The 14,978-nt window shown below is 34.6% G+C and overlaps 1 protein-coding gene across 1 annotated transcript; it reads right to left on the reverse strand.

Moving 5' to 3' along the window:
- Positions 1–1,993: 1,993 nt before the first annotated feature.
- On the reverse strand, positions 1,994–6,671 carry LOC25498722 (uncharacterized). The gene is made up of 3 exons (XM_024769587.2): positions 6,607–6,671; positions 4,835–4,985; positions 1,994–2,668 (listed from the first exon to the last, which is right to left on the reverse strand). The coding sequence occupies exons 2-3, from the start codon at positions 4,952–4,954 to the stop codon at positions 2,054–2,056; spliced, it is 735 nt and encodes a 244-aa protein (XP_024625355.1). The 5' UTR covers positions 4,955–4,985; positions 6,607–6,671; the 3' UTR covers positions 1,994–2,053.
- Between the last annotated feature and the right edge of the window lie 8,307 nt (positions 6,672–14,978).

The raw sequence follows: 14,978 nt of genomic DNA on the forward strand, positions 1-14,978 counted from the left end.
AATATCAACAATTTCTTTGATAATTATTTTTTGGCACATTATTAAGAACACCCGAATTTTTTTATAGGGAGGATGTATATAGAAATTTTTGTGCTATACGGGATACATATAACAAATTGCGTCAAAAGTACAAAAAACATTAAGAGACTTTAGCTCATCCCTTCATCATATCAATGTTTGGGGCCTTTATATGAACTTTGCTATATATACCCTCCATAAACTAAATTTTTCTATATACATCCCCTTCATAAAAAAAAAACATTTGGACCCCGTACTAGCAAGGTCCCTAGGCCATCGCACCTCCGACCTATGGCCTAGGGCCAGCCCTACTAGAGGTTCGAATGCCAATTGATCTTCCATTGTCCATGATTTTGAAACATCTTCCATGCTGTTAAACTTCAAACTTTGAAAAATTGGTATCAATCTTCACTTTTAAGTTCTCTCTAGATTCACCGACATGTTTTTGAACACAATCTAAAGGAAAACCGATTACCATAAAACAAGCAGCAGAATGAAAATTTTGATTTTCTTGCCTTGGATCATTACGAATTTGACATGATCAATGATTAGAATGTCACCTCTCGAATTGCAGACAAGAATCTCGATCACAACAAAGCAAAAAGCAGAGCCTCTACTCTTCCTCATGAACGGTGCTCCTCTGGTTCCCGGTGTTAGCCAAGCGATCAAAGGTTTGGGAGAATTAGGGTTTTTGAAAACGTGTAACCTTTGACTTCAGCACAAGGGTTCTATTTATAGAACTCCTAATGTGCTATGGAAGTCAGAAGTCCCTATTGGGCTTACATGTAAGCCCATTAACTCATTTAGCCTTTTGCTAACTAATTAGCGTTATTTTCTAAACGCACCCATATTATAAGTCTTACTTATATTTCTCCTTTTGACCGTTCTTTTGTTTGTGACCCTATAGGTTCTTGTCACGTTGGCAATAATATTAAATCTTATATTTAATATTATAAACAGTGAGCGGTATCTAACAAGACATCACTGCTACCCAAGTGACGAGAATGTTAAGTGATCTGACGAAACATTTTCCATGATAATGTTAATGTGTACAATTACTCTTTTGTCTTCGTATCTATATTGATCACAAGGCATAGATTTTTTCACCCTTGTATAGATCAATATTTATATTTCTGGATCCCGAAATATAGTGAATAACGAATAAGCTCAATATCTCATATTGACTTAATACGGCATGACCATGCAATTTTATAAATATTGCATGATTTGTCCCTCATGTCCCTCAGCATGATTTGTCAAGTGTCCAATAACCAACGTTATGGTCATCCTGTTACACACAACGTTTGAATAACAATAAAGCACTTGAGTCCACATCTAGGGATCATAATGGTTTCAAGTCTAAGAGTGTTATACACCATTATCACTGTGAGAATAACTTATGACATTTTCATAACATACTATGTAGTACTCTCACGGTGGGTTAATCTAGTATAAATATTACTCCTAATATTCATACCTATGTATAAACTTAATATCTTATATTCATGACCCATGAGATGTGGTCATCAGTCTACATACATAATAGTCTTTACACTTTGTTATCATCCCATTTATATTAAAGCTTGGCTACGGATACATTTAAGAATATCGTTCTTTATGTTAATGTAATCTCGTGATTAAGTCACACTTAATATTCCATTACACGAACTATCTATTATAGGGACTTTATTAATACTTAATATCTTATATATTCATGACCCATGAGATGTGGTCATTAGTCTACATACATGACAGTCTCTACATTTTACTATCATTCCATTTGTATTAAAGCTTGATTACGGACACATTTAAGAATATCGTTTTTTATGTTAATGTAATCTCTTAATATTCCATTACACGAACTATCTATTCTATGAATTTTATTAATCTTATAACAAATATAATAAAGAATGCAATATATTATTCAATAATAAAAATCATGATAGATAACATAAGTTTAACATAAGCTATTGACCTCTAAGACTTACACCAACAATCATCTGATCCAGGATTGTCACATAAGCATGAGCCAAGCCTATCTTTTCCAATACTCTTTTGCATTGGTTTTAGATAAAGATGGCATTGGCCAAATTTGGGTGCCCAACCACTTCACACAATCATCATTGTTATATTGTTTTATGTTTGTTGTGCCCTCCCACTTGGGAACTTCAGCTTGAAACCTAGGTCCAATGGGAATAAACGGTCTTGGAAGATGGTTGCCCCTAGAAGGTAAAAAGTTCTTGAGTGAGTGAATGAGATCCATGTCTTCCTCTTTTGGTTTCTCCTCTATTGATGTCTTTGCACTACAAGAATGACTATTGCCCACCATTAAATCTCTTGCATGGATATTCAAGCTCCCATGGTTCGTAAGATAACCTGATCCTTTAATAGAATCATTTGAGTCACTTAGGTGAGAGTAGTCTTCCGTATAGATACCAATTTTTTTTCCTAACTCATTTTGAGCAAGGAAACCATATTCTTGTGTTCCTTGTAAAATAATCCCTTTTCCATCCCATAGTGTTGAGCATGTGAGAGGAGATGGGTTTCTTCTTTGACCTTTGACATTTTCACTACCATATTTATCTTTACACGTGAATTCATAACTAGTAGTAAATTCACCATCATTTATGTATTGGTCTAATTTCCTCTTCTGAAATAAAAAAATAAAATAATTTTGATGCTAATATGAGTATAAAACTATTTAAAAATCTATCCATTTCCTAAAGAGTTATTTTTTAAGAAACCAAACTAGCCCATCAAAATTGACACCGGAAAGAATAGAACCTAAGACTTTGAGAGAAGAACAATCGAAGGTTATAATACATTTACATTAACATAATTTTGTTACAACAAAATTATTTTATCACAAATTTATAAGAATCGACTATTTTCTTATTGTTGTTGATATGTCAATTACTTTATTGAAAAATAAATTTGAGGAATTAAAGACATTTGAAATGATTTTGCATCTGTAAATACTTAAAGAATCCACAATCTTATGACTTAATGTAAAGTTTTTTTTATTTATATTTTAGAAAACAATTGTAGATTCTCAATGGTGGTTGATATAGCCTAGTTTTATTATGGCTGATTTTTTTAGATAGGTTTGATATACCTATATATCATTTTAATTAGCTTTGTTAGATTTGGGTTGACCCCTCTAACTTTTTTTGTTTTGTTATTCTTTTTTTGGCTAAATTGCTATTTTCGTCTATTAACTATTTAATTAGTATCGCTTTGATTCATAATTAAATTTTGTTCCGTTTTAGCATTTTAAGTTTATCTTCATTACACATTTTGGTCTTTTCCGTTAGTTTTATTAATAAAAAAAAATTAGGGTTTGTTAGATCATCATCTTCATTCAACTTCTTCATATCTTTCTCATCCACCTTTATCAACCTTCATAAAAAAACTCAGCAAAACAAAAAACTGAAGAAAAAAAAAATCTTCATACAACTCGAAATCACTAGCCCACCACCATCAACAACAACACTCAATAAGCATTCAAGATTTATTAGATCCGGTTCTTTTCTACCCATTTATCTATATTTCTCAAACTCTAAAGTCAACCCATTAAATCCCCAATTTCTCAATGAGAAAAAATTTCAACATGTAATTCCCTTTTAATTTCAATGGTTATAAGCAAGAAAATTGCTCTCCCCTTACTTGTTTTAGCTTGCGGCCAAATTCGTTCTTCACCTATGAGTTGTACCTCATCTTTGCTCAAATCTACAAATCCAACATTAATTCCCTTTTGATTTTCTAGGTTATTTTTATAAACATGATATTTTAAATTTTTTAGGAATTAACAGAATTGTTTTTTTTCTTCTCTTTTATGTGAGTTTTGTTCATGTTTTTGCAGGGTTTTGTTGTTGTTGCTACTGATATTTTCTGTTGTTTTTGCTACTCATTTTTCTAGTTGTTGTTGCTGCTGGTTGTTGTTGTTATTGGTTGTTATTGTTGGTTGTTGTTATTGTATGTTGTTGTTGGCGCTGAATATTTTTGTTGTTGTTGTTGTTATTGTTTGTTCTTGCTGTTGGGTTTTGTTCTTGTTGTTGTTGATGGTGTTTTTCCTATTTTCCAGAAATTGATGAATACAAATTCCATCCAATGACAAAATGACAGTTGTACAAACCCTAACGTTTTTTTTAATAAAACTAACCGAAGGACCAAAATGTATAACATAGATAAACTTAAAATACCAAAACATAACAAATTTTAATTGTGGGATCAAAGCGATAGTAATTAAATAGTTAAGGGACAAAAATAACAATTTAGCCTTCTTTTTTATTAATAATATAGGATGAGGTGCATTTGACACAATCATAACTAGGATTTCAAAATATCGTATTATGGTGACTTGAGGTACCAATATAGTTGAGATGTCAATTGCCATAGCTAATGCAATTGTGATGTTTTGTCAAAAAAAAAATACATAAGTATTATGCAAGGAGTTCTTTTCTCAAACACGACCTAAGACTCATAATTTGTTAGGAACGGAGTTGCCAATTCTTGGGGTGTTCTTTATACACAGGAACAATTTTTTCTCAACTTGTAACAAACTCTGGTATAATCAGTTCCTTTCCATGTATTTTTGGGGAATGTGAGTTTTAAACTTCAAACAAACACCTCATAAATCTATATCATTTGTTTTTATTTGAAAACCTGATATTCGGCCTAAGAACCGATTAACCTAAAGGATTGAATTTCACGAATCACTGGAGAGACCCATTTAAAATCAGAACATGGCTCACTACGAACTCTATAAATCTATATCATTATTTATAAGATTAGACTTAACTAACAAAATACATACTTGTGGTTTTGTAGAAGTGGATTTCAAAAGCATGTGATCTATGTGTTTTTGATTTTGGAGTCTTTGATGTGATGACTTCTTTCCACAAGATTTGGAAGCTGGACCGTTTGACCGCATCATAATATCTCAAAAGCATTCACAAGCATCTTAACTATAAGAAATTAACATTTAAAAAGGAAAATATAAGAGACTTCTCCAAATATATATACTAGATTGTTAAAGTACGACTCATATATATAAGACACTAAAATATGGCTCATATATTTAAACTGAATCGTAGCAGTAGTATTATATGTATTGCTTGTAATACTGAAACTCAAATTCATCACAGTAATACAAACGGGACTATAGTTGTTCTATAGTTAGAGAGTGTTACAAATATCATGTATTCATTGCCTTTTATTTTCGTTTCTTATTAACCTTCTGTTACTAGTTTGTGTTCTAACGTAGATGTAACATAAGTATTAGATCCAAGCACTGAAGACATGTTCGGGTTGACAACAAAAACTTGTTGGGGAGTTTGAAGAAACGTCGAAGGCAGCAAGTCAATGTTCCAAGAACATAAGAGAGAAACATCACATTTCCACTAAAATCCTCAAGCATTAGGTATATTGATTACCTCTTACCTCTTTTATATGTCAAACAATTTACTTATTCATAAACGATGTGAAATTAACCACTCACACTTGAATCCAATAATCACCCTCAAGTGTGAGTTCTCACCTCTTATACTTGATCCAACCTTGAAGATCCACTTTCACGTTCACATAACGAGGCTCTAATACTACTTTGGGGTGAGAACTCATAGATCATTCATACAAATGAGTTAGACACCGCATCTTAATCCAAACATAACATATTAATTTATACTTGATCCAAACATCATGATCCACTTTCACTTCCACCAAACTAGGTTCTAATATCACTTGAAAATTACGCTTCTCTCACGAAATTGATCATTCCCTTGTATTGGTGACAGTTAAATGTCGCTCGACATTTTTCAGTGACAGTTACTTTTAAGACTGGTTCAATCACTTTTTATGTCGGTTCAATCGGTTTTAAAAGTGGCAGCGGCGGCTTATATAAGGGAATGAACAATTCTATAAGTTAGAAACCTCTTAATCCAAAACAATAACATATTAATTTATAGGCTAAACTGCACTTTTCGCCCCCCAAGTTTTAAAATGTTGCGATTTTGATCCCCTATTAAAAAATGCGATTTTGGTCCCTTTCGTTCCAAAATTGCTGAGAAGACGTCGCGTGTCCCTTAAAAAGGGGCCATAATCACATTTTTTTGTAAAGATAAGGGGTCATAAAAACATATTTCCCTTATGTTAGGGGGTCAAAAAAGCATATTTCCCACATGGTGTTATTTTTGCCATTTTTTTAATAAGGGGTCAAAATCGCAACATTTTAAAACTTAAATGGAGAAAAGTGAAATTTAACCTAATTTATAGTACTTTCACTTGTACAACTTGTTATTTAGCGTAAAATCAATGCATCAATTGATGATTTTTTAATAGAAAGAGATTCAAAAAAAGTTTGAAGATTTTGAATGGATTAAAAGAATTTGATAATTATTTATAAGTGAAAAGTAACATAGAGACTTGAGAATTATAATAATTGAAAAGTTAAAAACCAGATCTGAACAAAAAACCATTGGAAGATCAAAATCGCCTCTCAAACTAGCTTCTTCAATTCATAAGAAAACAAAAACCAAACAAGGCAAAAATGAAAACGAAGGCAAAACGAAAAAAGAAAACATGAGTCACCTCATATATCAAGAAGAAGAGCGCATGATTGAGGGGAAAAAACCAAAGAAGGATGGCTCCATTCAACAATAAGTAAGAAATGAGTTAGGGTAGGTAGAATTCTACTTTTATATTGAAACTAATGGGCCTACATAGTAAGTGCAGTGGCAAAAAAGTCCAAAAAAAATTCAATACATTTTAAAAATAGAGTTATTATTTTTGAAGGAAAAAATAGAGAAGTTTTATGACTCTGCTCACTTCTCATGCCCCTTTAATTTGATCATTTTATCCGTGTTTAGATTTTATAATTCGAAAAATATTTGATGATTTTTCGAATTCTATAATTTGAACTTTGTTTAATCAGTTTTTTCATTAGACATAAATTATTAAGACGACAAAATTTAAAAAGATAATATAAATTAGCAAGAATTCAACACATTTTATTATTTTATTAAGAATTTATAATATATTTACATTAACATAACATTTATTACAACAACATATTAACATCAACTGTTAAATTTGTGGTGCAGAAAGATGGAGGAAGAAGGAGGAAAAGATGTGTCATCGCTCTCGCACACCCTCTGGGGAATATGATATGTGAATACAAGACAAAGGAGCGGAAAGAAACTCTAATGAACAACCCCATATCCAGATGGAGGGTGCAAGTTTGCAAAGCAAAACAACACCCTATGACCATTCATGGGTATCCTTATAAGATGACACAAACCTTTGTATGAAAGGTTAATGGTGGAACATTGACATCATAAATGATTCAAAAAAAAATTAAGAAAGGAAAGAAGAGAATGTGAGTTAGAATGAAAAATCGTGAAGAATAAGAAGATATTTATAGGTAAAATGAAAACGTCGACTTTAACGACAGTCAATAAAAGCTAAAAAATGTGGTCAACCTTACTGATTAGTCAAGAAACACATGTTAAATGACCATGAAACCATCCAACTTTATTGACCAAGCTAGCAACATTCTGACATATTTTGGATTATATAGGTCAAAATAATTCTCAAATATTTTATGTATAAAAAGTTGACGTTTGGTTCAATTCAATAAATTGAACCAATCAAGTACATGGTTATTGTATGGTCCATATTACACCGATAGATTTTATGGTCTACTACATACAAAAAATTCTATGTGTTTGGTACTATACCACAAAACCATGACCAATTATCTATTCTTTGTAAGCACCAAGATAACTGCAGTTTACTATAGCAGAGGGAAACCTAATCTATTTAGGGTCCATGTTGATGTCACATTGTCTAACTTGAAGGATCAGCTGGACCAAATAAAGAGTCGGCTCAACCAAAGAGAGAGAAGGAGGGTGGACAATGTTGAGTATTGTCAGTCGTCGATCGACTCAGATGGAAGCACTTGGTTCACCTAGATGACGCTCTAGAGCAACGATGATGTGAAAACCATGTTCTACATGTTTGATCAGCATAGTTTGAAGTGACCAGCCGAGTTAGACGTTGCCTTGGTTAGATCTTTTCATGATATTAGAAATATTTCGATTCAATCAAGAACCTACGAAGAAATTAAGAGTTGCATGGATAAACACGATAAATGCTTTAGTTTGGCTAATTCATGATCTTGTTTGCGTTTAACTATGTTGTAAAAATTATGTTGTTGAAATTGTTATGTTTAATGTATGTTAATGTTGTAGTTGTTGTAAAATTTGATTTAATTAATGACAATTTTTTGTTCAATTTTCTATGTTCATGACACGCTCCATATTATATAATACGAGCTCTATCAAACCCTTCAAACTTCAAGTTTTTACACGGTTTGGAAAGTTTTCATAATATGGAAATGTTAACGCGTGTCTCAGGGCACTCTTTAAGGACCATTTATGGTAAATATTTATGAAAATGCGTGTATTCAATGCATTGGAAATCGAAATATTTTACTTTTAAAAATAATTATTATTATTTTAGAATGCTTAAAGAGTGTCATGAGTGCACTTTGAAGGTGAGAAAAACACAAGAAGGGGGGGTTGAATTGTGTTTTCTTTTTCTGTCTAGAAAATTCTTCTTCTGATAAAACTTCAGAAGCAGTTTGAGAGTGCTTCTGATGAAATGATCAGAATCAGATATGCAGCGGAAAGAACAGAGCAGAGAAAAGAAAGACAAAGACACAAGCAGTTATCCTGGTTCCTTCCACAACACGGAAGTAGTCCAGTCCCCCTTGCACTTCCAAGGAGATTTCACTATAATCACAAGATTACAACTGCTCAATACTTTCAAAGTATGAGACTTCACAAAACTATGCTCAAGCACACACGCAAGAGTCTTCCAATGCTCAAGCACTAAGCAAGAGACTTCTAATGCTCAAGCACGCAGGCAAGAGACTTCTAATCAAACAAAAATACAGAGAATTGAGTTTGAATTGAACACTTGATATACAATCAGTGGTGTTCACAATACAATACAGAAAAGACTCTAGACTTTGAATTTCTAAGATGTATCAAATCAGTGCAGAAATTCAGTGTGCTTTGTAGTATCAAATTGACAGAGTTTTGGCGCTTTTGAACTTATGTATTTCTCTATAAAATCTTCAAGTCTTCACTCCTTTATATAGAGGTGTGAAAGAGACGTTGAGATAATCAGCACGTCTAAAGAGTCGTTTGAAATCCTTTGATTATCCACCAGTGATCCTTTGCCTGATTTGGGTGTAGTCCTTTGAAGGATAAACTTCAAATTCATTCCCATCTTTAGTGTACAAATTCTGCAGGCATGGCTGTTGTTTTGTCTTGTAGCGTAGACAGAAAACAGAGTAGTGGAGGTAGTGGTTGTACACTTGTACTTTGTCAACTCTATTAAAGAGAGACAAGTGCTCAGTGCTTTCCATATATCCGTTGATACCTCCCTTTCAATTCATCGTTCTTCTTTGATAAGACTGAATTGAGAATCAGCAACTTTGAATCTTCAGTTTGATTAAAGGATCAAATGTAGCTTCTGGTGAAGATATTTCTTCTGATGAAAACTTTTGCTTCTGATGACTTTCTGCTTCTGATGACGTCATCTCTTCAGGAGCAGTTTAGCTTCAGGAGCAGTTTTCTTCAGATGCTCAGAATTTCTTTTTCTTTCCATTGTTCTTCCAAGACCTATTGAAATAACTTGAGTAGCCTTTGGTCCTGTACACTTGAACAATTATTAGTAATAACCAATTGACAATTTTTAATACCTTGTTATCATCAAAACTTAATAAGGTTCTTTGTGAAACACATTTTGTTCCAACAATCTCCCCCTTTTTGATGATGACAAACAATAGTATTTAAAATGTTCAATTGTTGTTGATCTAATTAATAAGTTGACTACTGGGACAGATGTTTGTAAGCTCCCCCTGAGTCTAATAGATCTTTAAGGTGAGGTTTGTAAGCTCCCCCTAAGTTCTATTCTTATTAATTAAATTTCAATAAAATACTCATAAAAAAATCAAATCAGAGGTATTTAAAAAAAATGTAGAAGTTGTTATAGTAGGGCTCAGTGCCTTAAAAATACTATACATTTACTCCCCCTTTTGTCATCAACAAAAAGAATAAGAACAAAAGACAGAGTAGCAGAGCATATAACCAAATAAAAACATAATAAGTATCAGAGCAAGAAGTATCAGAGCATATGACATTAAAATCAATATTTATAAATGAAGGTTAAGGTACAAAGATAAGACTACACAGAACAAAAGTAAAAACAAGCTAGAGTTGGGTGTGCAACTAAGGTTGGGCTTGCTTATACAGCTGTTCTAAGAGATACTTGATCTGTTCATCTTTCTTCTTAAGTAGCTCATCCTTTTCCCTCATTCTTCTTACATGCCCAGCATGAATTCTTGCAGCTCTTGTGATATACTCTTCTTCAGGATAGAAAGGAGTGATGTCCAGAAGAGGTACATAATTCAGCTCTTTGTCCTTAGCTGCTTCATGCATATCATCCAAAAGCTTCTTCAGCATTGCAGAGTGAGATGACACACATTTGGTTCTGAGTTGATCCAGCAACTCATCAAAGCTCTTCTGAAGATCCATCCACTGATCATAATAGTGAATAGGAGGTGCAGGAACTGTTCTGCGAAGAATCAGTGCCTGAATCTCATCACTAAGTCTGATCAGCTGTTCCTCTATATACTCAGACTCTAGGATATGGTCAGGGATGGGTGAAGGTTCAGTTTGAGTTGTATTTGATGTGATTGGTTGGTCAGAGGTTAAGTCTATTATTGTGGGTGAGTTTGGTTGTTGTTGGTCTGTTGTTTGATGGTTAGAGGATATTGTTTGATGGTCAGGAGCTGTTTGATGGTCAGAAGCAACTTGTTCAGAGGCAGTTTGCTCCTGAACAGTTTGCTCAGGGATGGTTTGGGTTGCTGTTTGGGTTTCCAAAACAGTCTTTTCAGGAACTGTCTTAGAGGCTTTAGTGGGTGTTGGTTGCATTTCACCACCTAGATGTTTTTCTAAGTTGTGAAGGGTTGAGGATTCTTGGTGTTGGGGGGTTTCTGAAGTAGTTGCATCTGAAGCTACTTCAGAGGCTTTTTGTGTGGTTGAGTTATGTGGTGAGTTTGTTGTAGGTTCTGGGTTTGGTTGAGGTTGTTGTACACTAACAGGTTCAGGATTATCTGGATAGAGTGGATGAGTAGGAGGCAAATTGAATTTCTCACAAAGTTTAATTCTATTCTTAGAAAATTCTATTTGAGTTTGCTCCCAGTCAAGTGTTCCTAAATCTGTTAGTTTGGTAGGTTTGGTTTTTAGAAGCTTGTCTATGTGTTGGCTAAGGGGTTGGTCATCTGATTCTGTTGATGATGAAGAGGGTGAAGAGGGTAGAGATGGAATCTGAGTATTAGTTGGAGCATTAGATGGATTACCTGAAGACTGAGCTTCTGGATGAACTGCTTCTGGAGCTTCTGATGCTGGTTCTGAAGAAGTTGCTCCTGAAGCTTGCTTATTCTTCAAGGCTTGAGAAAGCAGAGTTGCTCCATACTTAACAGTTTCTAACTCTGATGATAAAGCAGCAATGTCAGGAGTAGGCACATACCCTGCAGCCTTGAGACGTTCATCCCTTTCTTCTTCATACAACATCTTCATCCTTTTCTTCTCGGCTATCTTGGATGCAGCAACCTCCCTAGTATACTGCTTCATTTCTTCAGTCATTTCGAAGCTGGGCATGACTATGGGCTCAGAAGTTGCAGTCCTTTTTGCTTTCTTAGGGCTTGAGTCTTCATCCCAGTTCTCTTCCAGTTCTTCCATCATTTGTTCCCTTCTTCCTTCAGCTGTCTTCAGATTTCTTGTTAAATTAGACCTCTTCCTTTTGATGGTCTGAAGAGCAGCTTCTCTTTTCCTTTTGGGACTTGGAGGCTTTTCAGAAGCAGCTTGTTCAGAATCAGGCTGTTCTGCTGTTTCTTGAGTACTCCTTGTCCTTTTCTTGATAAGAGGGACATCATCCAAATCCTCCACTTCTTCCTGAATGGTGGACATAGCAGATTTTTCTTTCATAGCTTTCTGATGCTTCTGAGCACCCTTCTCAGTAGCATCATCAGCTAGATACTCTTCCTTGGTGATCTGCTTCTTCTTGGACTTTCTGCTTTTGGCCACAGGCAGAGCACCACCATACATTTCATCAGGGACATCCTTTAAGCTGATTTTCTTGTTGTAGGTTGTGTAGAAGTCCAAAATGTATGCCCTTTGAACATCCAGAGGATCCTTCTTGCATATGTGTATCTCATTAGAGACTAGATCAGATATGACATCAGATTCATGCATATCTGAATCTAGTTTCTGGCAAGTTGAGACCAGCTTCATTTTGACCAAGGTTGCTCCATTTATTATCTTTCCTGTGACTGCTCCCAGCTTCTGATTGTCATAAATGCCCACATCCTTTAGGACACTTAAGATTCCTCCTTCCTGGAAAATTATGGAGAGCAGCCTTCCATAAGGAACGAACTTTCTGTTCTCCATCTGGCTCTTCTTGAGTTCCTTGATCATGTACTTAAACATGTACTTGGGAACATTCATTGTTGTTTCTTGAGTGATGGTGTGATGCAGAAAGACCTTATGACCAAGAGAGGGTTGATCATTTCCTCCACCTTTGGGAAAAATGTTTTCATTCTGGATCTTCAGCAGCATTTTCTTTTCCATGCTTAAGGTGCTGTAAGACTTAGCATCCTTTGATCCGTAGATAGTGTAGTTTACTATCTCCTTCCATGGGCTTGTTCTGGGGTTAGGAATCTCTTCTCCATCATAAGTCCCAGAAGCATCCCTTCTCATGGCTTGAGCAATCACTTGCTCATTGATTGTTACAGGAATACCCATGACAGATGATCTAATCTCAGTCCCCTTGAAGGCGCTTAGACCCATCTCTTCTCTGGTTTTTCCTTCCAAAGTAGGATTAATCAGAATCATCTGAGCTTCTTCCTGTTTAGCAGCAACTTTGTCATACACTGAAGCTCTAACCCAGAATTGTCTTACCAGAACTTCATAAATGGGACCATTGAGAAGACTGAAATAACCCATCAATTTTTGCTTCTTGTAAAATTTTACCAAGTCGCATCCATGGTGAGTTAGAGAAACGAAATCCACTGGATTTTCCGCTTGAATAATTAATTCCCATTCTTCGATTGACATGGTTCTTCCCTTTATCTCATATGCAGGAGCTTCTCCTTGTTGTTTGTTTGATGATGAACCAGTTGCAGAACTTGAAGAAGCCATTGATATGAAGTGGTTTTAGGGTTCTAAAGAGTTTTTGAGAGGATGAGAGAATGCGCTTACGTTCGCAGAGGGTTGAGAAGAAAAATAGAAAGTGTTTGTTGTGAAGTGAGAAGTGTGTGAAATGACTTAGTGTTTTTATTAAAACGTTTGTAATTCAGAGGGGACAAACAAACACAGCATTAATGACAAATTGGGGGCGCGTGTAAGTACGTCAAAAAGCGAATAAAAACATCATTGCCCTTTTTGTTATACTCCAATACAAATAGACCACGTCAGAGACTCTTCAGAAAACTACCTTTTGGGTAATGAGACAGCTGTTACATAAAGTAACTTCCAACGTTCCCACTAACCAAGCTATTCAGAAGCAAAGAATAACACTTCTGAAGTTTTAGTGCTGACGTCATCTTCAGAAGCACATTTTCCTCAGAACCTCAGTTAAGAGCTTCTGATGAACCAAAATGCTCCTGAATAAACTTCAGAACCAAACTTCTTATTCAGAGGCAAGCAATTTTTCAATCAGACACAAAATGCATGTTCAAATTTTTCTTAATAAAATCAAATCTTTCAACAGACAAAGGTTTTGTAAATATATCAGCCCATTGATGTTCAGTATCAATGAATTGTATATCTAAAATTCCTTTTTGAACATAGTCTCTGATAAAATGGTGTTTGATTTCAATATGCTTGGCTCTTGAATGTAGAATTGGATTCTTTGACAAACAAATAGCAGCAGTATTATCACAATAAATGGGAATACTGTTAGCATTGATCTGATAGTCTTCCAACTGATGTTTCATCCAAAGTAGTTGTGTGCAACAACTTGCAGCTGAAATGTACTCTGCTTCTGCTGTAGACATAGCAATAGTTGCTTGTCTTTTGCTTGCCCAGGATATCAGATTCTCTCCCAGGAATTGACAATTTCCACTGGTTGATTTTCTTTCAATCCTATCACCAGCATAATCAGCATCACAGAATCCAATCAACTTATAATCTAGGGATTTCCTATACAGGAGTCCAAGATTAGTTGTTCCTTTCAGATACCTGAAGATTCTCTTAACTGCAGTTAAATGAGATTCTCTAGGATCTGATTGAAATCTTGCACACAAGCATACACTGAATAAAATATCAGGTCTAGATGCAGTGAGGTATAACAGAGAACCAATCATACCTCTGTATAGCTTCTGGTCTACTACTGTTCCAGTATCTTCTTTGCTTAAGGTGCAGGTTGGATGCATTGGAGTGTTCATCACTTTACAATCTTCTAGCTTGAACTTCTTCAGAAGCTCCTTTGTATATTTTGTTTGATGAACATATACTCCTTCTTTACTTTGGTTGATTTGAATTCCCAGAAAGAATTTCAATTCTCCCATCATACTCATTTCAAATTCATCCTGCATTAACTTAGAAAATTCTTTGCAAAGAGATGCATTAGTAGAACCAAATATTATATCATCAACATATATTTGCACAATCAAAATATCTTTCTTAAGAGTCCTTCTGAAGAGTGTTGTGTCAACTTGTCCTCTTTCAAAATCATTTTTAATTAAGAAATTACTTAGTCTATCATACCAAGCTCTGGGAGCTTGTTTCAAGCCATATAGTGATTTCTTAAGTTTATAAACATGGTCAGGATGCTTAAGATCCTCAAACCCAGGAGGTTGTTTAACATACACTTCTTCTTCAATGACA

Source organism: Medicago truncatula, chromosome 7, assembly GCF_003473485.1.
Source record: "Medicago truncatula cultivar Jemalong A17 chromosome 7, MtrunA17r5.0-ANR, whole genome shotgun sequence".
Lineage (NCBI taxonomy): Eukaryota > Viridiplantae > Streptophyta > Magnoliopsida > Fabales > Fabaceae > Medicago > Medicago truncatula.